The sequence below is a fragment of the Plectropomus leopardus genome, chromosome 5, assembly GCF_008729295.1.
Source record: "Plectropomus leopardus isolate mb chromosome 5, YSFRI_Pleo_2.0, whole genome shotgun sequence".
In the NCBI taxonomy this organism is placed as follows: Eukaryota; Metazoa; Chordata; class Actinopteri; order Perciformes; family Serranidae; genus Plectropomus; species Plectropomus leopardus.
The window spans coordinates 25,546,013-25,573,329 of NC_056467.1; the positions used below are offsets into that span (position 1 = coordinate 25,546,013).

At 39.5% G+C, this 27,317-nt stretch overlaps 1 protein-coding gene across 1 annotated transcript; it reads left to right on the top strand.

Annotated features, from left to right (window-relative positions):
- The first annotated feature begins 660 nt into the window (after window positions 1–660).
- Window positions 661–27,317, top strand: wdr95 (WD40 repeat domain 95). Its single transcript, XM_042486988.1, has 28 exons — window positions 661–728; window positions 2,090–2,345; window positions 3,708–3,791; window positions 5,372–5,602; window positions 8,777–8,862; window positions 8,975–9,067; window positions 9,148–9,193; window positions 9,298–9,344; window positions 11,671–11,788; window positions 11,982–12,044; window positions 12,323–12,330; window positions 12,500–12,802; window positions 12,894–12,999; window positions 14,256–14,407; window positions 14,674–14,776; window positions 14,922–15,028; window positions 15,108–15,187; window positions 15,832–15,886; window positions 15,974–16,019; window positions 16,385–16,444; window positions 21,992–22,154; window positions 22,242–22,337; window positions 22,438–22,496; window positions 23,145–23,277; window positions 23,409–23,448; window positions 24,566–24,654; window positions 26,685–26,869; window positions 26,996–27,317. Exons 1-28 carry the CDS (start codon window positions 661–663, stop codon window positions 27,062–27,064), a joined length of 2,946 nt encoding a protein of 981 aa, XP_042342922.1. The 3' UTR covers window positions 27,065–27,317.

Here is a 27,317-nt window from a genome sequence, read left to right on the forward strand (position 1 = left end):
ATAGATAATATAATACATTAAAAGTGTCTTGCAGAATTAATTTGCTTTGTCATTTTTATATGGAATTTGTGTGATGTGGTAATTAAACATCTCTGTGTAATGAGAAGATATTTGTGTGCCTTCATGTTTCATCGCCCCCGTATTCTGCTCCCTGACATGATGCAGTCTGTTTGCAGCTTGATAACAAAATCAGCAGTTTTTTTTTATTTCTTTTCTTTTTGTGTTTTTTTCCAAGCCTTTTCAAAGGGGATACTCCCTAGGCAGTTGCAATGAAAATGTAAAAATATGTCAACATAAATGAGATGAATTATGAAGATTGCTACAACAGTGAACTAGTTAAACTACAAGGTAAATAGTGAAATATATAGTCAGTTTCAACATGATATAACATGTTGACAGAGCTGTTTCTTGGTGCTCTGTCAACATGTCCGAGTGCAGGTTTCTTGCAGTTAGTCTTTCAGTCTCAGTTGTCACTCTTGGTTTCTTAGTTACCATGGGGCCACCTGCTCTGCTCAGGTGTAATGTTAGAGTGAGTGTCAGGTACACTAATGTGAGATCTGTCAGATTAACATCTGTTTGGAGGTCTGACTGAGGAAATGTGCTGCTCTTAAGTCTGCTTTTTACATCACATCAACTTTTGAGATTCACCGTCTAACTAGGATGCCACTGGGGAAAAAGGTCCGCTCCTCATCAGCTGCAGGAAGATTAGAAACCCAACACCTGAACAGGTAATCTGCTGTTTGTTTGTTTTTTCGCACATGGTAAATTACGTTTTTTTTAAGAGTTTTGATCTTATTTAATGACAGCTTTGCTTAATTGTAAGTTTGGATTTATGGGTAAGAGATCATGGGTTGAAGCTTTCCTTGTTTCTAAGTCATGTTCAGAAAATGTTTACTGTTGTCATGGTGCTTGAGTTGCCATCTGTGGCAGCACTGAGCAGTTACCATGTAGTGCACTAAAACAAAGGGCTCACAATTACACTCCTAATATTAAAGGTCCAGTATGTAAGATTTGGGGGACTTAAATTTCATCTAGCAGCAAAGATTACAGATTGCAACCAGCTGAAACTTCTTACTGGGTAGAATTCCTTCAGTGTTCATTGTTCAGGAGATTTTACTCCTCCAAACAAACGGACTAAGTGATTAAAAATACTGTAGGTTCACTTTAGAAATCAGTGTTTCTCTCATGCTGTTTGACATGTCAGTGACAGGCCATTACCCAGCACCTGCTGATGTGTGGCACCTATTTTCTCAGATAATTTGTGCTTTTGTACAATGCACTTTTTTTCTGATCCAGATGTGCAGGAGGTTTTAAAGGAGACCAAGCATGCGCAGAGGTCTCCTTCTCTCCAAAACAAACAGATAATGCGGTTCAAAACAATAAAAACACTGAATAAAGCAATTTAATGATTCAAATCAGTGTTTCTCCTAAGCTGTTTGGCATGTCATGGACTGGCTGCTAGACCAGCACCTGCTAATATGTGGTCACCTTTTTTTCCTCACATAACTTGAGATCCAGTTGTTCGGGAGGTTTTTACTGGTGAGAAATTATCTGCAGGGTTTTTTCCTCTCCAAAACAAACAGAGAGTGTTTCAAAACTGAATAAAGCAGTTTCATGTTCAAACATTTATTTTTCTAATGCTGCTCATTTTAGAAAGGGCTTCTCTGGCTGATGCAAAAACTTGAATGGCCCAATCTAGAGCCAGTGTTTGGTTTGTCCGTTCTGTGCTAATGTAGAAATATGGCAGAGCAACATGGCGATCCCTGTGGATGAGGACCCGCTCTTTATGTAGATAAATCAGCTCGTTCTTAGATAAGGAAAACCTAGTGATTCCATTTCTGCCAAATATTTCCCTAAATCCTACACACTGGACCTTAAATAGACCTGTGAGTATCCACTTGCATGACTTTTTTTTTTTTTTAGTTTATAACAATGCTGGCTTCCCTAAATCAAGTAAAGATACTATAATGTTCTTCTCAAATACTTTTTAATAAGTGCCAAAGCAATGTTTACCTACTATATAATACTATATATATACATTTAAGAGCTATGCATACATTTAATCAAAACTTTATCTCAAATCCTCCAGCATCCTCTCTGAACTGGGTAGTACAGGGCACAGGAGGACATGCACTTCTGGGCCAGGTCGTTGGGGTGAGAATGTTACAGATGACTTGTCAGCACCAAGACGAGGGGGTGTTATCGAGGACAGAAAAGAGAAGCCTGACTGGTTTGTTCGAGAGCTGCTGAGACAGGACAGGCGAAGACATTCTGTCATGCTTGGAGATGAGGCTGAAATCATGAGACGACAACACCTCAGTATTGACTACACTCGCAGTCTCAAGGTACAGTTTTTAAAACATGTATCTAAAGGGGAAATGAGAAAGGTAAGTGATCTATTTGAACCTATATCGTAAAATTTGTCCAAAATTCAGATTATTTTACTGCCATGATAGATTTCATTCTTTTCCACTGAGTTCTGAAAGTTGCTGCTTTTAGCCTCAGGGTGTCACTAGAGTGTTACATTGTCACACTCAACACTGTACACAGCTCTCTCCCAATGCTCAAACTCAACTCCAGCTGCAGCATCTCACTTACAAGGTGAGCGGCAGAATGAATGTGAGCTAATGCCAAAAGTGCCATTTTAAATCAAGTTGATGATCAATTTACTCGCAGCCTGACAGCACAGCAGCAGGACAATCTGTCCCAGAGCCAGGGATGGCCATGCTTCAGGCCAAAGTAAAACAAACACAGTAGCTGAGCCAACTACTTAAAAGGACCCCAGTAGATTTAAATTCAAGCTTTCAAGCTGACAGGAATGATGGACTTATGTAGGAGACTGCTGCAAAAACACACACTGGCTGAAGTTTGTGGGTTTCAGTTGCAGATGTCAGTCACACTCTCCTGCTTAATGTAATGAGCAATGTGCCATGACAGATTAGACGGGGCAGGCTCAGGAGTTCAAAGTTATGCAGTTCTAATAAAGGGATTTGGAAAGCAGTCGAGGTTGTATGAGCACTTTCTGCACTTCCATCACTCTGACTGATAAAACAATTATCTCTGCAATTCAGGAGATACCGTAGGGAAACCTCAACTCTGGTTACATCCTTGAGGAATTAGGCTGTTTATCCATGTTATTTATTAATGATAGATCAAAGAGTGTCATGGATCAAGGACCCGTTGCTAGGAAACCGCCGCAAATTGAAGAGGGGCCATTAACACAGAGAGCGCGGCCTGTCATCTGGCCTCGTGCAAGCAACACTGAGACATTACACAACCGGTGATGGCTTGTGGCGACCTTTACAGATAGTCATTAGTGCTTAGAGGTGGAGCCCCACTCATGTGTGTTGATAATTATATAATGTCAATGTCTCCTCTCTAAATTTGTATTTTTAGCACACAGAGTTTTTGAACTGCCTGGTGAGTGCTTTGAATGGACTGAAAAACAGAATCTTTGTCATTTAAACTTTATTACTGGTTTAATGTATTCTTTCTTATAATATTCACAATAAGTAATTGGCTCAAGTCACAATCTAATGTCACTGTCTTTCCTTTCTGTAAAAAGATTGATGAGACAATATCACTTGACAACCTCCAGAAATTGAAGCTAGCATTTGAGGTACTGTATAACTTCATCTTTTAAAAACACTCTGACAGTCTGATGATTAATTTCTGCAAGATTAAGTGTATTTTTTTTTCTTGTGAAGGAATCTGATGCGGGTGGCTTGAGATCCATTGATGCAAAGAATTTTTTGCGTATGGTGCAGAAGTGTCTGGGTCTGCCTAAGACGGTAAGACAGTGTGGCATTTCTCTTTATATCTTACTCTCCATCAGATTCTCTTGTCTCTGTGATCTCTGTGTCTTACTTTTTTGCAGTTGAGGACATGCCTTTGCAACCACCTGATTAATTCACAATAAGTGTCATTGTTCTGTATTCTTTTGTTCCTTGAATTTCACAGAGCAATGCGCAGATTCAAGGGTTATTTAAGAGGATTGATTATTCAGGCCAAGGAAAGATTTCATGGGTGAGATGAAATTCATATTTGTTTCCTATGGAGCATGCACCCTTTTTACTTAAGAGAATTTCCTTCGTTATGACACTCCTCATGCATGATAACACCAGGAATCTGCAATAAAATAGTTACGCTGCTACAAAGTGACAGGGTTATTTTGGAAATTGTAATTCAGTTAGGATTTATGGAGCAAGTGTGACTGAAACTCAACAATGATTTGGGCTCAATCAGCTTTTGTGGAGCCAAGTTGAATTTACAGTAACACATTTGTTGTCTACTGACTCACAGGTGATAGGTGATCTTTTCCCAAGTAATGGCCTGTGTTTGTACTGAGTCTTGACTCTTGACTTTAATTTAAATAACCTTTCTGTGTTTTCTTTTCCTTTGGCTGGATAGTTAGTCAATTTTTACAGGTTGTGTGGATTGTAAAAACGAAAATGATCAAAAATGATGATGTTTGTACATTCATACAGAAGTGATGGAAAGATATTTGCTAATATAGGCGCAAGAAACACAGACTTTAAGGTGGTCTCATGCATCTTTTCATGGTTTTGTGTCTCCTTATAATCATTTGGGCCTTTTTTTTTAGATTTTGTGTATTATTGAGGTAGTTTCATGTATTTTTTGGATTTTCAGCGTTACGTTGTAGTCATAATGTGTCTCCCTGTAGTTATATTGTGTCTTTCTGTGGTCATTTTGTGTCTATAGTTGTTTTGTGTCTTTTTGTAGTTCTCTTTCGGGTAATTTTGTGTCTTATCGAGGTAATTTTGTATATCTTTGACATAATTTTTTTGAGATTTTTGGTCTTTTTGTGTCTTTTGGTAGTTGCTTTGTTTCTCTTTTAGGTTGTTTTGCCTGTTTTGTAGTTATTTTCTGGTGTCTTTGCAGTTCCTTTGCATCTCTCTGTGGTCTTTTTTGTTTCTCTTTTTTAATCCATCCATGTAAATGAGGTCAAAGTTTCCACAGGTGATGGGGAAAACACGTCACTCTCACTTTTCAAAATCCTATTTTTATGCAATAATAGAACATCGATCAAATGTTCAACATTAGATAAGACGGTAAAAGACTTTTATAACTAGTCAAAATGTGTATTTTTTTAGACTACTAATAATTTGGAAAGCATGAAATGGCACATTTTATAATTTCTATCTCAATATACATATATAAAATGTTGGAAATAGCAGTAGTTACTTATTATAATTATTTTCTTTATTTACATCTTTATGTGGCCTCCTTACCTTGGAAACAAAACCTACCCTTTTGCAGATATAATCATCTAACATTTTTTTATAATAATCAATATGGAGGACAGACAACCGCAACATTATTACTTCTAACAGTGAGTATTGTGACGCAGGGTGACTTCTGCACACACATGCTGCAGGAGTACAAAGAGAAGCAGGAGACTGTGAGACGGAGTAAGCAGGTGGCTTTCATTCTGCCTGCCACGATGAAGCCGTTGTGTCACGGCATTCCCATCGTCAACATCCACTCCACCCATGATGGCACCATCGTAACAGTGCGAGAAGATGGGTTTGTTTGCTGCTGGAGCCCTGAACTGAAATCGCTGAAGACCAAACATATGTTTGTATGTTTTAACTTTTGTACATTTTTCTTACTTTGAGAAAAAATCTTAGTTCATTCTTTATCTTTCTTTATTGTAAAGACATCCCATGAAAAGACCAAAACCAATAATGTGTTAGTCCATTGTTCAATACCTCATTTGTTGCACTCAATATCAAAACTGCTGGTTCTCACTGAAGACACAAATCTTTGTTTCTTTTTCTTTTTTTTAATAGCCCAAGAATATGTTGTTGTTTTTTTCTTTCTGAAAAATAGCACCAGTAATTTCCTATAACAGCTAGGCACAGTGCCAATGTTCATTGCACTGAAGAAACACATCTGCCAGTGCAAACAATTAATATGTTTTTAATAGTTCTTTGATAACAATGAGGTCTAGGGGTCAAATAAGATACAGCATGTCATGATTCCTCCTCCCTGAGCTACCACCTTATCGTGGTGGAGGGGTTTGTGTGTCCCAGTGATCCTAGGAGCTCAGTTGTCAGGGGCTTTATGCCCCTGGTAAGGTCACCCATGGCAAACAGGTTCTAGGGGAGGGACCAGACAAAGTGTAGCTCACTAGACCCTTATGAAGAATAAGATGAATGGTCCAGAGGTTCCCTCGCCCGGACGCGGGTCACCGGGGCCCCCCCCCCGGGCTAGGCCTGGGGGTGGGGGTCGATGGCGAGTGCCAGGCACAGCCCGAAGAAGTGACATGGGACCTCCTGCCCATGGGCTCACCACCCGTAGGAGGGGCCATAGGGGTTGGGTGCAGTGTGAGTTGGGCGGCAGCTGAAGGCGGGGACCTTGGCGATCCGATCCTCGGCTGCAGAAGCTAGCTCTGGGGACGTGGAATGTCACCTCTCTGGCGGGGAAGGAGCCTGAGCTGGTGCGCGAGGTTGAGAAGTTCTGACTAGATATAGTTGGCCTCACCTCGACACACAGCTTGGGCTCCGGAACCAGTCTTCTCGAGAGAGGGATGGACTCTCTTCCACTCTGGACTTGCCACTGGTGAGAGGTGCCGGGCAGGGGTGGAATGAGAGGGTAGCCTCCCTCCGCCTTCGGGTTGGGGGACGGATCCTGACTGTTGTTTGTGCCTATGGTCCAAACAGCAGTTCAGAGTTCAGAGTCTTTTTGGAGTCCTTAGAGGGGGTGCTGGAGAGTGCTCCTTCTGGGGACTCCCTCGTTCTGCTGGGGGACTTCAACGCTCACGTTGGCAACGACAGTGAGACCTGGAGGGGCGTGATCGGGAGGAATGGCCCCCCCGATCTGAACCCGAGTGGTGTTTTGTTATTGGACTTCTGTGATCGCCACAGATTGTCCATAACGAATACCATGTTCAAGCATAAGGGTGTCCATATGCGCACTTGGCATCAGGACACCCTAGGCCGCAGTTCGATGATCGACTTTGTAGTCATATCGTCGGACTTGCGGCCGTATGTCTTGGACACTCGGGTGAAGAGAGGGGCGGAGCTGTCAACCGCTTACCACCTGGTGGTGAGCTGGCTCCGATGGTGGGGGAGGACGCCGGTCAGACCTGGCAGACCCAAATGCATTGTGAGGGTCTGCTGGGAACGTCTGGCAGAGTCTCCCGTCAGAAGGAGCTTCAACTCCCACCTCAGGGAGAGCTTCGACCATGTCCCGGGGGAGGCAGGGGGCATTGAGTCCGTGTGGGCCATGTTTCGTGCCTCCATTGCTGAGGCGGCCGACCAGTGCTGTGGCCGTAAGTTGGTCGGTGCCTGTCGGGGCAGCAACACCCAAACCCGCTGGTGGACACCGGCGGTAAGGTGTGCCGTCAAGCTGAAGAAGGAGTCCTATCGGGCCTTCTTGGCCTGTGGGACTCCAGAGGCAACAGACAGGTGCTGACAAGCCAAGCGGAATGGGGCTAGGGCTGCCCTTTGTCACCGATTCTGTTCATAACTTTTATGGACAGAATTTCTAGGTGCAGCCAGGGTGTTGAGGGGGTCTCGTTTGGTGACCTCAGAATTGGGTCTCTGCTCTTTGCAGATGATGTGGTCTTGTTGGCTTCATTGGGCCGTGACCTCCAGCTCTCACTGGATCGGTTTGCAGCCGAGTGTGAAGCGGCCCGGGATGAGAATCAGCACCTCCAAATCCGAGGCCATGGTTCTCAGCCGGAAAAGGGTGGAGTGCCCCCTCCGGATCGGGGACGAGATCCTGCCCCAAGTGGATGAGTTTAAGTACCTTGGGGTCTTGTTCACGAGTAAGGGAAGGATGGAGTGGGAGATCGACAGGCGGATCGGTGCAGCGTCTGCAGTAATGCGGACTCTGCACCGTTCTGTCGTGGTGAAGAGGGAGCTGAGCCGAAAGGCAAAGCTCTCGATTTACCGGTCGATCCTCGTTCCCACCCTCACCTATGGTCACGAGCTTCGGGTAGTGACCGAAAGAACAAGATCGCGGGCACAAGCGGCCGAAATGAGCTTCCTCCATAGGGTGGCTGGGCTCTCCCTTAGAGATAGGGTGAGAAGCTCGGTCATCCGGGAGGAGCTCGGAGTAGAGCCGCTGCTCCTCCACGTTGAGAAGAGCCAGATGAGGTGGCTCGGGCATCTAATTAGGATGCCTCCAGGACGCCTCCCTGGTGAGGTGTTCAGGGCACGTCCCACCGGTAGGAGGCCCCGGGGAAGACCCAGGACGCGCTGGAGAGACTATGTCTCACAGCTGGCCTCAGAATGCTTCGGGATCCCCCGGGAAGAGCTGGACGAAATTGCCGGGGAGAGGGAAGTCTGGGCTTCCCTGCTTAGGCTGCTGCCCCCGTGACCCGACCCCGGATAAGCGGAAGAAAATGGATGGATGGATGGATGTCATGATTAGACTACACAGCCAACACTCATTAGTGAAATCAATTCATTGTTAGTTTCTAGGGATTTGTTGATGATACGAAATAAACAAAACGTCATAAGACTAAGATTTCTATATTATATATAAAAAGTGTAATGTCTTATTTTGACAGTCCTCTGTATGCATAGCAAAGACAAAAACAATCATGAACGCTTTTACACTACATTAGTGAAATATGTCATATAACTCTCAGCTGTATTGTCACAAGTATTTATTTCAGGTCTGTTCTATTGGATTACATAAAATTGCACAGCTGTTATTTTGTCTACCTCCTGTAGTTGTGATAATAATTGAATTCTGTGAGAGCAAAAAGTTTCCACACATTAATTTGTTCATTTTCTTACAGGATGTAGGGCCTGCAAACAGGACGTCCAAATGGGCGAGTGATTTTACTGTGATGGCAGAGTTCAACAAGCTGATGATCGGAACCGGGTAATGTGAAAAAAAGGTTTAAAGACCAAATTTTTTATTGAGTACACTGATTACTCTTCTTAAGATTTCAGATTGTTCTTGGTTTATAATGCATGTCTTCTTTATCTTGCAGGGACAGAGAGATCCAGCTTTATGAGCTTTCCTCTCTGGAGCCTTATTGTCAGATCAATGCACTCAACACAGTACCTCTGACATTAGACTATGGGTGAGCAACAAAACTCCATGTTAACATAACGTTCAAATGTCACAATAAGTTACAATAATGGTTTGTGTTTTTCCTTACAGCTACAGCGGCCCTGACAGTTGTTGTATTCTGTATGGAGACACTGAGGTATGTCCTTTTGTTGAAACCTGATCCAATTCTCAAAAAAAGTCATTAATTAAATTCTCCTTGATTAAAACTGGCAGAGGTTAATTTCAGTATTTGTGTTTCAGGGATGTGTGACTATCATTTTAATATCCTCTGCTGGAGATACCCTCAGGTAATTGTGCTTCTTTAAAGACTTACAACATGCATTCACTCTTCTTCAGTTGTTCAATAAACCCTCAGACACACTGTTACTCAGTCTTATTTAAACAGGAATTAGCAGCCCACTTGCCAGAGGAACATGTTGGCATTGTACATTTCTGCAAACCACTGACATGTGAGACTTGTACATTTCATAATCATATTGTTTCTAAAGTGACAGTTTTTATTAGTACTGATGGCGACTGAACTGTATACCATCGTTAAAGACATTTGTTGCTCATGCAAAGACATGTTCTTAACAAAAAATTTGATTGTTTCTTAGTGAGACATCTACAGCATTTCCAGCGGTGATTGTGCCACCAAAAGCTGGTGTTTGTCAGCTAATTTTTTATTTTGTGAAACATCTGCAGCATTTCCAACAGTGATTGTGCCACCAAAGGCACATTTCTTGGCAAGATATCTGTGTCATTTTCAGCCTTAATAGTTCATTCAAAAGCATGTTTCTTGGCGAGACATTTGCAGCATTTACAGTCTCAATTGTGCCACTAAATGCACACTTTTTGGCAAGGAATCTGCGTCATTTCCAGCAATAATTGTGCCACCAAAAGCATGTTTCTTGATGAGACATTTACAGCATTTACAGCCTCAACTGTGCGACAAAATGCCATTTTTTTGGCGAGACATATGCAGCATTTCCTGAAGTGATTACGCCATCAAAAACGTGATTTTTTGCGGACATCAGTGGCATTTCCAGCTTTTAGACATCAGTGGCATTTCCAACTTTAATTGTACTGGATGTTATAAGTCAACACATGTTATTTTCCCAACCATTACCAATTAGTTTTTGTGCCTAAATCAAACCACAAGTTAACCACAGTGTTGTGGAAATGTAAAGAAATGGAAAGTTTCAAACTGATTTAATATGATACATATAAACTGTGTCCAAAAATACCACGCCATTCCAACATTTATTCTTGCAATTGTTCTAGAATTGTATGACGCCAAAGTTATCATAAACACATTAAAATGTATTGCTAGCATGTACTGTGTACACTTTTTTTACAGTAAATCAGAACATTTTCAGCAATATTATGCAAACTACTCAGTTAGTGATTAGACTCTTGGAGAACTCGTCTGAGCCTGAGGGAGACATCAGCCATTAACAGTCAATCAGATGTGTGTACTTTCTTGTTTTCCTCTCAGATCATGTACTTCACTGATCAAAAGGAATTTGTTAGTGAAAAACAGAATATTTCCTATGAGTGAAAAGCATTTGCAGCGGGTTTGGTGGTTCCTGAACAAAATAACACTTTGCTGATGGTTACAAATTTTTGAGGGTTGCTGCAGAATATCATGACCCATAACAGTCACGGCAAAATTTTACAATAAATGCATGACTCAGAATCAGAATGGCTTAATTGGATGTGAAGTTTTCCAAAAAGAAACAGAGATACTTTCACTGGATGAGATGAAGATTAAAATAAGCCCTTTTAAAAAGAAGAAAATGAAATAAAAAGTTCATTTTAGTTTGTGATACACATATGGAGTGAATCACACTTTCAGGCTGTCCTGACATAATGCGATTTTCACTGTGTCATTATAATACAAGAAACTCTTGATTATATCACAAAAATATTAAATACTGAGAAATATATTGGAAATTTTGAGCTTTTGATGGGCAGATATTTAGAGGAGCATAGGGAAATATTTCATTTTCAACCAAATTGGGGACTAAAATATCTGCTTTGTGAATGTTGTCAGTTAAATAGTTCTCACAGAGAGAAGGTTTTATGCCCAAAGTCAGATCTTCAGCTTTCAAATTAAATTTCAAAATTCAGGACTTATTTGGGTTCCTTTAAATTGCTACAGCATCTGATGATTACCGTTTTCCAGGCTATAAAAATGTGTGTCATGTACAGTTTATATTAGTTGTTCAAGTGAGTCATAGTACTTCACTGACTGGCAGGTCTTTGTATTGCACCAGTACTGTGACCACAGCATTTAAAATTTTATCTTTTGTATTTCTCTTTTCTTTGTCAAATGTTGCACATGTCAATGTATTTTTAATGAAATTATGTTTATTTTCAGAGGTGTGCACATATTTTGTTCTAATTATGACAGAAAATATAGACTTTACTGTGAAAAAGAAGCCAGGTAGAACTGTATTAGCACAGAAACTTCAGTGTGGTGGAAAATTATACCCTTGCTTCCTTTAGCTTCCCTGCATAAATTAAAAAATAAAAATAAAATAAAAGTAATTTACTTAAGTAAGGCTATGCCTCAGAAAATGTGACTAGTTTCTGGACTGATTGTTCATTCCAACTTCTGTTTTTTTATAGATTATGGAATAAATTACCAAAGATTGCAGGCATGCCCAACATAGCGGTTGACAATGCGGTGCTGTCTCCAAATGTAACATTTGTAAGATGGAAGGTTCATCAGGACTGGGTAACACAGGTGACATTTTACTTTTCCATGTGTTTGTATGCTTCCCTACAAGAAAATAAATTAAAACTCAACAAGTGACAATTTACAGTATCTGCGCAAGCTGCTTAACACTGCATATTGTTCAGTAGTGTGGCAGTTTCTTGCATTATGATCAGATAATCCTGAAATAGACTGAGAAACTAACTCTTCTCTCAAACTTCAGGCAAAATACTTTCCAAGTTTTCAAGCTGTTGTGTCCTCGTCAAATGAAGAATCTTCTTCCCTCGTTATAGGTAATTTCTGTTTAGTTTGTTTCTTTGGCTTTTTTAGTTTTTTGGCACATATTCAGTACAATCAGGATAATAACCAACAAGCAAGAGAGTTTCATTATTGTGACTTTGGACTTAAAATACACACAAAACCTGTCTATTCTTATACATGTATATTCTCTGTGATTGTTCTGTGATTTAAGAGCAAGATAAAAGAAGTGACAAATGTGGAAATGATTAAAAAAGTCCTTTCACTCTACAGTGTGCAGTTATTAAACTCTGTGTTGAACATTAGACAGCATGGTAGGAGGGCTCTGAGGGATGACTCATCATGACTCATCTATCACAAATAAACTAATCAATGCCAGCGTGTGTATGCGTGTGTGTGTGTGTGTGTGTGTGTGTGATCGGCCATGTCTACTTGCCATCTCGGTCATTTATTCTGATAATGGCTTACCCTTGCTCCACAAAGCATGTTTGATCGATGCTCAAACAGGCAGCCTTGTAATATAATGCTTTTTTCATCTTCTCGAGGCTGCGTGCTGCCGTTAACGGACGCTGAGCAGCAGTTGGATGAGATCAGAGAGGCGTGCTACGAAGGTAAGACCAAGAAGGTCCAACTGAGCTGGACTCCACAGCTGCGGGCGTCGTGTGACCAGACACTTTTCACCATCCACAAAGGTGTCAAGACCTTTGACCTTTGTCAAAAGCACAGCTTGCTGGTCACTGGAGGCATGGACCGACTTGTGCGGATGTGGAACCCACATTTTTCTGGGTGAGAAACCAGGCTTTTGTGGGATTTCTTAAAGACAATTAACATATATTTAAAATGCCATCTCCTCTTGGTTCTGTTTTGTATGTTTTAGGAAACCGACTGGTATTTTGAAAGGCCACTCTGCTCCCATCATCTTCCTCCACATCCTCTCAGAGGAGAGTCAGATTTTCTCTGTCTCTGCAGACAACACTGTGAAAGTAATCCATGACTCACTTTTTATGTTTCACTCATGATTTCTCATGGTCTAAAATATCCAAATATCACACAACCATACAGAATGTGAAAAAAAACTGTTTAGAAGTACAAATAGAAGTATAAATTAGCTCCGCCTCAATCAGATACAATGTTTAAGTTCTGCTTACATGCAAAAATAATAATAATTGAGTAGCAGTGGGGTCTTTTAGGACACTGAGATAATCTGTTACTCACAGACTACTTGAACAGTCATAAAAATAATTTGATGCCTGAACAAATGCAGTTGCCTTCTGGCAGTTTAAGCCTAACCAAAATGTAAAAGGTACAATTTTGTAAAATTTACCAGGGGTGCTTTTTTTCCAAAATTCACACCCTTTACACTGTCACTTGTTCACACATTCACACGAACATCTTTCAGAAAATGAAAACATTTGTAAAATGATCATGTTTTCATAAATTACTAAGATATGGAACTTTGCTGTCCAAGTCTTCATTTCAGTTGTTCGGTTGTGTCTGAGTATGAGCATGATGAATGGCATAGTTGCTTTCTAACTTGCTAATAGACGGACTGTCCCAACGGACAATCTCCTGTTCCAAGTGACCCCGTTCTCCCAGAATATAACAATGAAATTCTGCATAATTTATTTATTATCCAATATTTTGATACGTTAACCCTTTCACACCTGAGCAAATTGATTTGATTTATTTTAAAATCAACAAATTGATGTCAAAAAATAAAAACAAACTGATTGATCAACAAATTGATTTGCTTCGGACAATCTTATTGTTTGTTTTTGTTTTTTGACTTCACTTTGTTGTTTTTAAAAGAAATCAAAGTAGTTTTCTGGGCATTTTCCCTTGAATTTTCCATTTAATTCAGTTTTTTAAAACTACTTTTCAAGTTATTTTCCTTTCACGTTTTTACTTATTTCTTGCAGTTTGCGGGGCATTTCTTGCCAAGTTGCTACTTGCCTTTTAACTCATTGTTTTGAAAGATGTCAAACCAATTGGCTTAGGTTTGAGGATTAAATAGCTTGTGAAAGGCATCTGAATGCAGCACAAGAAAACTGATATCGATCCAGGTTTTAAAGGGTAATTGCAAAATTGCTAATACTTCTGTACTTTTACTTAAATTAAATCATAGAACCTCAAATGCAGGACTTTAATTTATAATTAATTATTTCTTTTGTTTGGTATTGCTTTTAGGTGAATTTTGTAAATACCTCCTCCATTGTTGTTCACCTTTTCTCCATTTCAGATTTGGGATATTCCAGATCAGTGTTGCCTGTTTACAGCAGACTCAAAAGCCAGCGGGATTCGCGGTGACATATCTGCATGCTCGTATTCCTCTGCTATGAAATCCCTTCACATAACAGCAGACTGCATGGCTGTGCTCTCCCTGAAGATAAGGTTAGCTGTGATGCCTTTGTGCTTTATTCATCATAGAATCCAATGCAGTCTGAAGATAGTTTGAAAATATTCTTCAACTGAACTAATTTAAGGACGATGGTTTGTGAAAAAAGGACAGCTGATGCTTTTGAAGATTTTCTTTTGAGGGATTAACATCGCACTGTCCCCAAAAAGACACAGATTTGACTTTTTTTCCTCAGAGATGAATGCAGCACCTTAATATTCATTTCTCTTTTATTCATTTTATTATCTTTTGCCTCGGTGAGGCCACGGCTGCATAGACGTCTCACTGTTTCACATAATGAGCCGGTAATGTGCTGCGGCTACAGTGAGGAGTTTCGTCAAGTTGTCAGCTGCACTGAGGGATCTGTGAGTAAATTAGTGCTTTACAACATCACAGACACAGGTGACCTGACTTCACATTTCCACTGAAAAATTAATCCAGTCTGTGTTGAAACAGGAACACCAGCATCATATTTATGCCAATTAACTGAAAATGTTTTTTTTGTTCCAGGTGGTGAAAGTCTGGGATTTTGACACTGGGCATGAGGTCTTTGAGTTTGGCGGCACACATGACCTGTCTGCTATCACATGCTTGACTTTTGACTCCAAAGGAAGGAGGTATAGTACATGAAGCAGCTGAAGTGTTTTCATATAATATATTTGGCCAATACTTCATCAAACTTCTTTCTGTTTGCAGACTCATCACAGGTGGAAGAGATGGTTGCTTAAAGATCTGGAACTTCAGCAATGGACAGTGCCTAAAGACATTAAAGAAGGGTTTGTATTGTCAACACGTTCTCATCCCAAGTTGTCACATATCGAAGCTTTGTCAGTGGACTTTTGCGTCACATATTATGCTTTAGGTATCCTCCTGCATCTGCTGCTGTCATTTCGGGATGCTGCAACCAACTTTAGGATGTCAGCAAAAAACACATGTTTAGGATTAGGCAACAACTGCATGGGTGGTTAGTTTAAAAAAAAAAAACATCATGGTGTGGCTCTACATTCATGCAGGAAGCAAACACCAGGCTCACAGATGAAAGTCCAGGGGTTAGTTGGACCCCTTCAGCCCACCTGCCCAAAAGGGAACTTCCAGCTACTTATATTACCAGCAGCTTTTCAACCTGATCTGTCCAGCCACGTATCACACTGCCGCACCAGGTGCCGTCTGGCGGCATACTATATGGCTGAGACAGATTCTGTCTAGTCATGTTACAAACTGACACCACCCAGCAGCATATCATACTACTGCAAAAGTCTGTTCGCATCTTTCACCAAAATCATTGACAAAGTGGTGGTATGTGATGACCTCGGAATGAGAACAGGCTAGTATTCTCAATGTTTATGTCCTCAAAACAAAAAGCTGAAAATACTATACCATCAATTAATTGTGGAAAAATCACTTTCAATCTTTCCTGTAGATGGTGAATGTAACGAAGTGTGTGACTGCATTTTTCTGCAAGTTCACAGGAACTTGTGAGTAATGATGTGATATTTGGCAGCTGTTCTTGGCACAGTATGAATTTCAATCCATGTTGAGCTTGTGCAATTTTCTGTTTGAAGCTATGTGATGTCTGTCGGCCGGGATCGGAAGATTGACATTTACTCAGTGAGTACAAAAGACATGAGTTCTAGGTATTATTTGTCAGCTGTGTTTCAGAAATCCCATTCCAATTATTTCTCCAATTCTTCCATTCCTCCGCATTGCATCCCATTTGCATTTGTTTACATTGTCATTACCAGCTGAACTCAATTCTGAAACAGAAAAAAACCCAATGATAGTAGTTTTCCTTATAAAACCTGAAAGAAATGTGCACATGCTTCGCTGCGTGGAGGAAGACACTTTGTCTGGTTCATTAGAATTTTAATGTGCTTATAGGATGTCCTACCAGCTATATATCTAATCCAAAAATAACAAAATGTATTGATATGTAGAAAGTCCTGTTTGTTAAATGCGCATTTGTGTTTTGTCAGGATACTCCTGAGGACCTTCATCATGTCCGGAGACCGAGGCCTTCATGGCAGGATGATCTGGTGATTAATGAACAAAAAATTGTCTTGACAATAACTTTGAGAAAAGGTGTTCAGGAAGCTCAAATTAATAAGTAGATCAATGAGCTCCTGCTGAGAGTTAGTATTCCCCCTGAGGCATTTATTTCAGGCCGTCTAGATGACAGCGGTAGAAACATTGGATGGATTCAATCATTATCCTTCGATTTCTAAAAAGGGCAACTGTCTGTGTTGAAAGTGACAAAAAGGAAAATTGGGTGATTTTGTTGACAACTGGATGCATGATCAAAAACACATCATGTAAGTGCAGAATGTCTGTTAGCTCTGTAATTATTCAATCCCCCCTTGTTCATCTATTTATAACCCTTATGAAATCATGTCATTTTTTTACTACAGTGTTTTGTTTATTATATATATCTTTTTTTAACAAAAAATAAGAAATCCTTCATTTTCCAGTGGTGGAAAATAATTAGGTATATTTACTGAAGTCGGGGAGAGCAGGGTGAGTTGGACTAGTTTTTACTTGAGGCGTCTCTAAAATGAAAGGCATGACAGCAGCATCTCCAGCTAAAATATGTACATACATTTCAGCATGTGGTGCAGCCCTGAAAAGAATCACTTTGGATCTTAAATGAACTGTTTTCAAAATATGACTATTCATAAAAAAAAAGAAAAAAAGTAGTCTCTTGGCTCAACTTATCGCTGATAAGGGCTAAGTTGAGCATAGGGAGACAAAAATTGAGCTACATCGTGGAAATTTCATGTCCTGTGTGGTGTTACTTATCATGTATCACTTTAGAGTCTTCCTGTTGTACCTGCCATCTGATGTACAGACTTTCCATTCTAAACTTCCTGAACTTTTAGTCTAAAATTCAAAATGTCACATCATTTCGGAGATAAGAACATAAGAATACAAAATTACAGTAAAGTAATTTGTTAATAATACTCATAAGTGGGCCAGTGGCTCACCTTTCCCCAGGCATTTTGGCTTAAATTACAACATCACAGGTATTTTAAGAAACATCCAGCAATTTAGAGCTAAAATCATTCTTAACAGTATAACCTCATATTGTTACTCCCTTAAGCCCTAATACATTAGGGCAAGCTTGTCTGTAATCGTGCAGAAGGAGAAAAAAAAAACAGGCTCAGATCGCCACAGTTTTCCCGACTGTGCATGAGCAATTTTTTGAGGTACTGCAGGTACTAAACTTGATACTCTTATACTTCTACTCCACTACATGTTAGAGACAAATATTGTTCCATTATGTCAGTTGTGCCGTCCTAATACAATTGCTAGCCCCACCACCTTCTCCATCTGGCAAAAATAATTCTAGGTTGATTTTACTGTGTTTAAGAGGCCATGAAACTCTCATTTTTATGCTAATCTTGTAATAGTAAAAGACAAGCTAAAGCATTCTTTTATATCTATGTTGGTATGGCTTGTCGAGAAGGGTAATGACTAAATAACGCCCAAATTTATGCTGAATTTAGCAAGGTAAATGCAGTGATGGCTTCGGGTTTGGGTGTACACCCCAAGATTTTCGGTGGCCTCATCTAGCCACCCTTTTAAAAAAATTCTACCACATTAAATTTATTTAACAGCCATGGTTATAAAGAATCCGTTTAAGATTTCACATCCAAAACATAAAATACGATGCATTGTATTTATGTAAATTAGACAGTAGTATATAAGATGGATAAATTAGCTCCACATTGATGCACTATACTATTAAAATGTTGTGTTTGCACTAATCCATCATTGTACAGTGTATAGTAAAAGTACTTGGCCAGTTCTGTCCGAGCTCTGCCTCAAACACTGGTGCACCTTCAGGGCTGTGAGGATAAAGCTTACCCGCTGCTTCTGTGTTCATATTGCACAGACACATGGAGGACTCTGTAGACTTTGGTCTTAAGAGTCGTTTTTGCTGACTGGCTGGAAAGCTCAGAGAGATGGCTAACAAAGCCTCCCTGATCTCTGCCCTATTGTGCAGCATCGCCTGCAGAAACTTTGTTTTAACTCAAGCAGCAAGTTACTCAATCCCCCCATCTCACTTTTATTCTCTCCCTTTCCTTGTGCCATTTCTCTTCTATTACACATTTTGAAATGCTTTAGTTTCTTGACATCTTCCTGTACTCATATTTTGTATATTAATGTATATAGTGTATGATTTTTCGGTTTTCGCTTATACACGTCAGTGCTTTTGTCCTCACATCACATAGCTTTTCTTTGTGTCTCAGTCCCAGTGCAGCTGGGCTTTGACCTGTCAGTACACCTGTCGTTTATGACAGGCTGTGCTCCAGAGAGACTGAGCTCCCTCTGAAATGTAAGGATGCTTTTATCACTGACTCAATTCAACACAAGGTGTGCATCAAATGCCCCATGCGCTCCCACCACAGTGTCGTATAGGGTTACCGCAATATTTTAACCCCCAGTACTTAATTTTTGCACATAAAATGATGTCAGGATTAGATTCAGAACAAAAGTTTAGGCTCATGATTATTTTGTATTCAAAAATCAATTCATCTATATCAAGATAAATCACCATAATAAATTCACATGATTCGATCTTCTAAAATGTCACAGTTTTGCAAATCAAGGCACGTCAGAGAGCTGCTAACACCATTTGTATTCTATAGGGATCCTGTTTCTCATCATGGAGGTTTTATACTTTGGATTGTGAAAGTTAATTTGATAACCCAACTTTTAGACTTGAGCATTTCCTAAAAGTAAAATCAGGCAAGCAGATGCTGTATCAATTAAAAAACTTAAGAAATGTTTATAGATGTACACATTATTTATTAAACATTTGGTAAGTGTTTAGTTTAGGTGTTATTATCATCTCTAATCACCTTAGAATAGTCAACAAAATAATATTTATAGACAATTTGGACCCATGGGGACATTTTGCTGCTAACAATAGTCTTTTCTTTGTCTCTGAGAAGTAAATCAGCTTCTTACTTGGAGAGTACTGAATTCAAATCTGTTCCTTTAGGAGAAATTAGGAGCAAAAGAATAAATCGCCTGTTCTTTAGCTGTGCTAATAGGCTTCTTGCAGGGATCTTTAAGGGGTTTTCGAGGGGATTTTGCAGTTTCTCCATATCTGTGAGGGTCCAAGGACAGTGAGCTGTCTTATGCCAGGCGTGTCCAAACTTTTTTGATAAGGGGCTAGATTAGATATTGTGAAAAAAATTCAAGACTAGTTGCTTTTCATATTATAAGGGTTACAAAAAAAAGGTCATATACAGATTTGACAAACGCAACTGTTCAATTGAAAATGTTTTCAACTCCTAAAGCTGGTGGCACTCACTGTCATTGCTGTTACGCTTTTTTCTTTCTTTCTTTGCTTTTTTTATTGTCACTTCTTGAAAACTGACTAGTTCTGCCTGCATAGTTTATACTTAGTGCATGTCTACAGCTGTATGACAGTCCTGTCAGAGGCAGAAAAAAACAGGAAAAAATGCTCAGTGATTTTGCTTGATTAACCAATATTGTGTTGTGTTATATATATGTATGTAAACTTGCCATGCAAAATGCTCACATCACATTCTGCGTGAACACACCATAGGGCTAATTGCAATTTGTGATATAAGACTTTATAGATGAAACTGAATTGAAAATAGGATTGAATTGAGAACTTATAGCATTTATAACTATTAAGACCAAACCCCACTTTATTATTATGAGGTTAAAATCACCAGCTACCATAATTAATGCAGCCCCATTCTCTCAGAGATGCATTATCAGTCCCCATTTATATCCCACAATAGATTATGGTTCCCCAATCTTATTTCACCTGTGTGAAGGTTACCTCTTACAGCAAACTTCTAGATATGAGCTCTAGGAGGCACATAGATTCTGAGTGATGCTGTATGATTCATTGAAGGAGGTGACGCTGAGTCCTCTTCCATCTCTTTCATTATGGTTGGTGGTTACACTCAGCCCCAAAGAAGCCCATTAACAGAGCAGTAAGAATGCATTACAGAGGCCAGTAAGAAAAGTGACCCCTTTGATTATCCACAGAGCCCGCTGTTGAAATTGTCTCTCATTAATGGCCTCCAGGAGAAAGATCAATGGGCTCCATATATATTGGTCCCTTCCTCTTATCCACTGAGCCTTTGGGTTCACTGTGAATTTTTCTGTTCTTCCAGATGGTCAGCGTTGTGTTGCATCTCATTAATATTTTAAAACATGGCCCAGTTCAGCTAAATATTTCGCTTTGGCTTGGAATATAATTTACAGCAAGTTCACTTATCAGAGCCTAAGTCAAAAATGCCATCTGCTCCTCCTGATTTGTGGACAGTTTCTTGTTGGCAACATTGTTCTGAGCTAAATATATTTCTGTTGAGTTCAGTTAGAGACAGCAAGAAGCACATAAAGTATGAGATGAGTTGCTTTGTATCAGTGTTAGGTACAATGGCAGTAATGTTTGGTTTGTCTGCTCACTCATAGGTTTGACATCAAGTTACTAGTTGATCCAAAATATGTGACACACTTGGTTAGAAGGTGGAAGAAAAAGCAAGACTTTGGTGGTCTATAATTTCTCTCAGTAGTGAATGGACTTTTTGAAGTTTTCGGTGAACAGACCACCGACATTTGATGCTTATTCTATGAGTTCAAACTCTTTTATCATTTCTGAATTAATATAGTGAAAGAAATGGTTTGACATTTTTGAAAATACACTTCTTGGTTTTCTTACCATGAGTCAAAGAAAAGATTGATACCCCCTTTTTTATCTTATGAATCTTCTCAAATGGTTTTTCCCTAAATGTTCCCAAGAACTAGGCTATTCCAACACATTCTCAACCCAAGTCATCACACATTGCCACGTTGCAGAGAACTTAAGCATCTAGATATTATGCTCTAGGTGTCCTTCTGCATCGGCTCTACGTTCCGCTACCATTATGTCAACACAAAGACATGCCTGAATTACGTTGCACGTTGCATGTACGTTGCATGGTTATGTTTAGGCAATGAAAGTAAAAGGCAACAAATGCACATGCTGGCATGGATGGTTATAATAAGGCAACAAAGTCACAGATGGTTATGATTAAGGGAAAGGCACATGGTAAGGTATAAAAAACCCCATTACAGTCAGACAGGATGTGTACACCCCGATGCCATCCTGCAGCATTTCATGAGAGAAACAACAGGTTCTGTCTGTCTGCATTCTCAACTAACTCCGAAAGGTGGCTTCTGGCGTTGCGATCTTACGCCAAAAGCACTATCAAAGCGGTGGTATTTTATGAGTTCAGAATGAGAGCGGATGGCTATGCCTTAAAGGTTGTATATGATCTGTACTATTACTTGTGGTACCATATCAGGCTTTATTTGTTAGAAAATACTATCTAAAACCTTGCATTTTCCTTGCCAGTGTAAGAATTAATATTTGAAGCTTTAACACATTTCCACATAGTGAAGTGATAATAAACAGGCTACTCTTTATCTTCAAAGTGCAAACAAAAACAGGGTCTTTTATAACTTTAAACTGATGGAAATAAACTGCGTGGCAGAACTTCTGAACTTTCTATCCTGCAGTTGCTTAGAGAGACTCAAACTTTGTCTTTCCACAGAAAAATGGCCATAAGGAAGACATCCTTTGCATGGCACAGTGTCCCCCATCTCTGCTCGCCACCAGTAGCTATGATGGAGAGATTATAGTTTGGAACGTGGTTTCTGGACGTATACGGTGTCGGTTTGTCAGCCCTCTTCTAGCCGAACACCAAAATGTTGAAGGTGAGTTTGTGGCAGAGGGAATGGTCAAAATATCCATATGTGTATGTGATCAGAGTATTTATTTGATGTTTTTTTTCTGTCACACAGGACTGGATACAAGCGTCCCAGGCATCGTTTTCCTAAAGAACTCCAAGTTGAAGCAGTTTTTCTCAGCTACAGCTCTGCTGTCGTCTGGAGCCATGGGTCAGTCTTATGAACAGCACTCATTACAGCACATAATTGCATTTTACAACCTTTCATAATGTGTTTCAGTACACTCTTAATTAGGTGTTCTCTTTTAAAGGTTGTGTAAACCTCTGGAACGTGCTTGACGGAGGAAAATTTGTGGGCAGCTTCAAAGCTGTAAGATATTTAATTGGATTTATTTGTATTTATTTCTTAATTTCACTTTTGGATAATAGGCAATAAGACTAGTTTTCTTTTTTTTTCTCTTACCTTTAAAATTGTTGATTTAACAGTTGCAGTGCATGGTTTCTTTGCTTAGTTCTAGTTTTTGAACAACTAGCAGGTGCCTTCCTTGCAGCTACATAATGCAAAGCAGGGACTCTTAATTATGAGAGGTAGGTGAACACAGGGCAGAAAGCTGAAATTAAATGTGTGCCTAAGTCCTCCTAAAGAAAGCAGAAATTGTGGTTTGAGGCTGTTATTTCTCAGAAAAGACATTGAAAAAGCAATATTTTTGTTTTGCTATCACACCCCACTCGTGTTTTGTCCCTTAATGATTTAAAGGTGGTTTTATTTTGATATATGTTTGTCTCTTCATGATTAGTTGCTACTGTTTGTTGCCTATTTGTTACCCAGGCACATTTTGTTTGATATTACATATCAGATAAATTGGAGAGGCGTATTATCAGGGGTAATGTATTCAGTCTGCCTACAGGAAAGGTAACATTTAGTCATCCAAAAAATGAATATGAATAGTTGCAATTTCAATGTTACAACTAAAAAACAGAAATGAAAATGCTATTCCTTTTTATATCTGTTTTGCAGTCAAGGTTCCAACAAAAGATTACAAAACTGGCAAAAACAGAGAAGGACACGTTGCTGTACGCTGCTGACCGAATCGGTTACATCTATGTCTACAATGTGGAGAAGTTTGCCCCTGAGCAGAAATCACTCAGAGGTTAGTTGCCTTTTTTCAACTTCGTTTACGGTGACAATGTAAAGAGGGACTGTATATTAGAATGTGCAAAGTCACATTTGTGAGTGTCCTCCTGTTTTTTTTTCTTCATTTTTTTTTTTACATCTATTTAGCTGACAACTTCTGGCGTGCTCATACCAGCAGAATTACTGGGTATGTAAAATACATAACACATTTAATCATGGTCAGTCACAAATTCATCTTGTCTTTAAGGTCCAGTGTGTACGATATAGAGATATAATGTCAGAAATTAAATTTAATGTAATAAGTATGTTTTCTATAGTGGATAACACCTGAAAATAAGAATTGTTGTGTTTTTGTTACCTTAAAATTAGCTGTTTATATTTACATAGGGAGTAGGTCCTCATCCACAGAGTCCACCGTATTGTACCACCATGTTTCTACAGTAGCCCAGAACGGAAAAAAACAAACACAGGTTCTTGATAGGCCCATTCACATTTTTGCATTGGCCAGAGTAGTTATCAGCCACTCTGTCATGACAGTGTCAAAAAACAAATTATTTTAAAACATACAACTACTTTATTCAGTACTTTAGAGATTTAGAGAGGAGGAGACCTCTGCGGAAAATTTGTCTCTCAATAAAAACCGACATGCCCTAGCCAACACGCTCTCATCCCAAGTCATCACATATTGCTGCTTTACAGTGGACTTCCATTTTTCCTTTTTGTGTTGCAATCTTACACCAAAAGCATTGTCAAAGCGGCGGTATTTTATGAGTTTGGAATGAGAACGGGCTGTCATGTTTTAAAGGAGCCCAGAACGGACAAACTAAACACTGGCTCTAGATAGGGTCATTCGTGTTTCGTGTTGGCCCTTGTAGTTAGCAGTCCCTTGGCCAAGAAAGTGTTAAAAAATAACTTAATAACTAAATCCTATGAATCCTACACATTGCTCCTTTAAGTAAAAAAAAAACAAAACAAAAAAAAGAACAGGTAACTCTAGGTTGTGTCTTCAACTTATAACTGGTTAGTAATACGCAAACGTCCATGTGAGAACATCCTTAGTAGAACCTATCATTCTCAGTCTTGGGTGTCAGTGGCAGCAGGGGCAGCATAACATCCTTCTGCTTCAGTACAAACAAAGTATAGAAGAACTGTGTGTGGGAAGGTCTTAAACAGACGATGAGTAGAGGTGAGATGCTGCCCGGGCTGTATCTGCCGTCAGATATACCTATAGAGTAGATGATTTACAGTGTTCTGCTAGAAATGCCTTCTCTCATTTCATCTCTTGTCTGTTTATTCTGGTCCAGCCTGCAGATTGTTGACAATGATCAAGTAGTGCTTACCTCATCCACTGACTACACAGTGCGCCTTTGGAGTGCACATGGAGAATTCATAGGTGGGTGTCATCTTGCATGTGTCAATCCCCTCTTTCTAGTCCATATTAACGTTCATGTAAACAACATTAATCTTGAGCATGGTGCATTGCTCAAGGTAGAAATGCTGTTATTTGTGGGTGTGTTCATTTCAGTGTGACAGATATGGCTGGATTAACCCACTAAGGGACCTGGGATAAAAATTTGGGCACTTTTAAGGTTACCCCCTACCTCCCACTCTGTGCATTCTGTATGTACCCTGTCACCTTCAAGTACCCATCAAGCACAGGGCACACAGCAGACTACATGGCAGCATAATCATATTTTGCCTCGAGAGCTGGTAAACAACCAGTGCTCCTACGCTACTACCTGGCTCCAGGTTTATAGTGTGTCAGTCACATTTTGGCAATACCACAAACTGATTGAGGAATACTCACCATGTAGCTGTTCTACAACATTACCTACATTTAAAAAAAGATGTTAAAGGTCTTATATTGTGCTTATTTTAAGGTTTTACTTTTATTATGGGTTTATAATAGAACATCTTTATATGCATTAATGTTCAAAAAACACATTATTTTTTTGCACTTTCTGCCTGAATACATGTATATCAGTATGAAATGTGCCTGTCTCTTTAAGCCCCCTTTATGTCATTGCAGTTGGGGAATGACTGTAAGACACCGCAGTGATAGTTTCTATCTGTAGGTATTACAGTTGTGACATCACAATCCAAAGATATCCTGATGGCTCATTTCAAGGCACGGTTCCTGAATATGAACTTTTTGCCTTTCTCTGTGGATTAAGCAATTTGATTCTTTCATAGTATTCATGCAGTAGTTTTACTTGCTTTTTAATGGGAAAAAACATGAAAATCTGTCTTCTTATATGGGACCTTTAAAACTAAGTTGGCTTATGCCATTGTGATGCAGGACCTACCTAATGACCATTACATTGCAAACAAACAAATACATTTGAAGAAATTCCCACAAAGCATTTGACACACAGTGAACCTGAAGCCCTAAAGGAACAGTTCCACAGATATCCTATGTAAAAAAAAAAAAAAAACATTTTAATTTCACAGATTGGTGTTTGTATAGTTGAATAGCTGTAATAGCTTTAGACATGCTGGTAGGTAAATTTATTTACCTTTTGGCATAGCCAGGCTAACAGTTCCTCCTGTCTTCAGTCTTTGTGGTAAGCTAAGATGACTGGCAATAACTTCATATTTAATACACAACCTTCAGAGAGAATAGTCCTACATGAAAATGATTTTCAACCTCTACCCAAAACAGCAAATCCTATAATAAGCTAATGAAGGGGACAAAACAGACACACATAGTCAGACGTCAAGGGGTTAAAATGTGGGGTTAAAACATTAAATTCAATTATTATTATTTTCATTTTATTTAAATAAATGTATCATCCAGCATCACCTGCATGTTCTTTTTTTCACCCAGAACCAAACCCAGAAATAAAATTAAGACAAACAGAGTGGTGTCAATCTTCTGATCTAGTGCTCATATTTCTGAAAATGTTGAACTATTCCTTTAAACGTGCTGTAACTTAGCGTTTTGGTAGTCCAGCTTTGCTGTACATCCACTACAACTCTCACTGAATCTCTGCTGTGTTTCTCTAAATGCTGTGAAACAGCCACCATCCACCTACTGAAAATCTGCATCCATAGCGTCTACAAGTTAACTGGGGAGAAGGCAGATTCATTTGTTTATGACATCATTTTTATTTGCACGTTATTCCTAATAATCAGTTTTTTAAGTAATGATCTTCAGTTTTTCATGACATTATGTCATTAATAATCATTTGGCATTTATTTTTCAGACTTATTCATAGCACTCAGTAAATAAAGATGCAATGCTCCTGTGGCTCTGTGTGAGGTGTGTAGCACAGAGGGACACTGCAGAGAAATGATTTCAAATGGATTCAGACATAGTGACATTTTAAGAGGCCATAGTTTTGACTCTGTCACATTCCTTCAGCACCATGCCGTGCAATTTGGAAAAACATTGACATGGAAAATGTTTTTGTTTGTCCACAGGGACTTTTGGGCAGTCTGAGAGCTGGAGCGTCCACATCTCATCTTCATGGAGACATCCTGCTGTCCCCTATGAGGTTCTGATTGACCCTCTGAGTATGCCTGATCATGAGATACTAAACTTTAAAACAGGTCTTTCTGATGCCATTGATTCTGACAACACTGAGGCTCATAGAGGTGAACTAAAGGTGAGCTGCATCACTTCATTAATCACTATCTGAGCTGTGTAAGCCATGTGTGTCTCTTTGTCTCTCCCCCCTCCAAATATTGAACTGAACTGAACTTTGCCTGCTCCTCTTGCGGCATAATTGCAGTCAGAGACACACTGTAAGCTGAGACTTCCCCCATCATCCATCAGTGACACAGCCACTGAGGAAGATTAAAAGCACGTTTTACCCAGAGGAGCACAAAACCGGGTGAGTTATAACCATTACAACAGCAAAGACTAACTGTACACATGCCATGCAAGTCTTACACCAGACGCAGTTTAAAAAGTGACAGATTCATATTTAGAGTGAATGTGTCTTCTTTTTCATTTACGGCTCTGTCATGAAACTGTCAGGCGTACTAACAAGCTATCGAACCACTGCATTCTGAAAGGGTTTCATACTGTAGAGCTACCAAACACCAGAGTAA

Bases quoted from the DNA above. Each gene is read 5' to 3' on its own strand.
- wdr95 (XM_042486988.1), top strand. From the start codon at position 661: ATGCCACTGGGGAAAAAGGTCCGCTCCTCATCAGCTGCAGGAAGATTA. The intron at 11,789-11,981 runs GTGACATTTTAC...CTCAAACTTCAG, and splicing joins ATCAGGACTGGGTAACACAG to GCAAAATACTTTCCAAGTTT. The intron at 22,497-23,144 runs GTAAGATATTTA...TCTGTTTTGCAG, and splicing joins TTGTGGGCAGCTTCAAAGCT to TCAAGGTTCCAACAAAAGAT.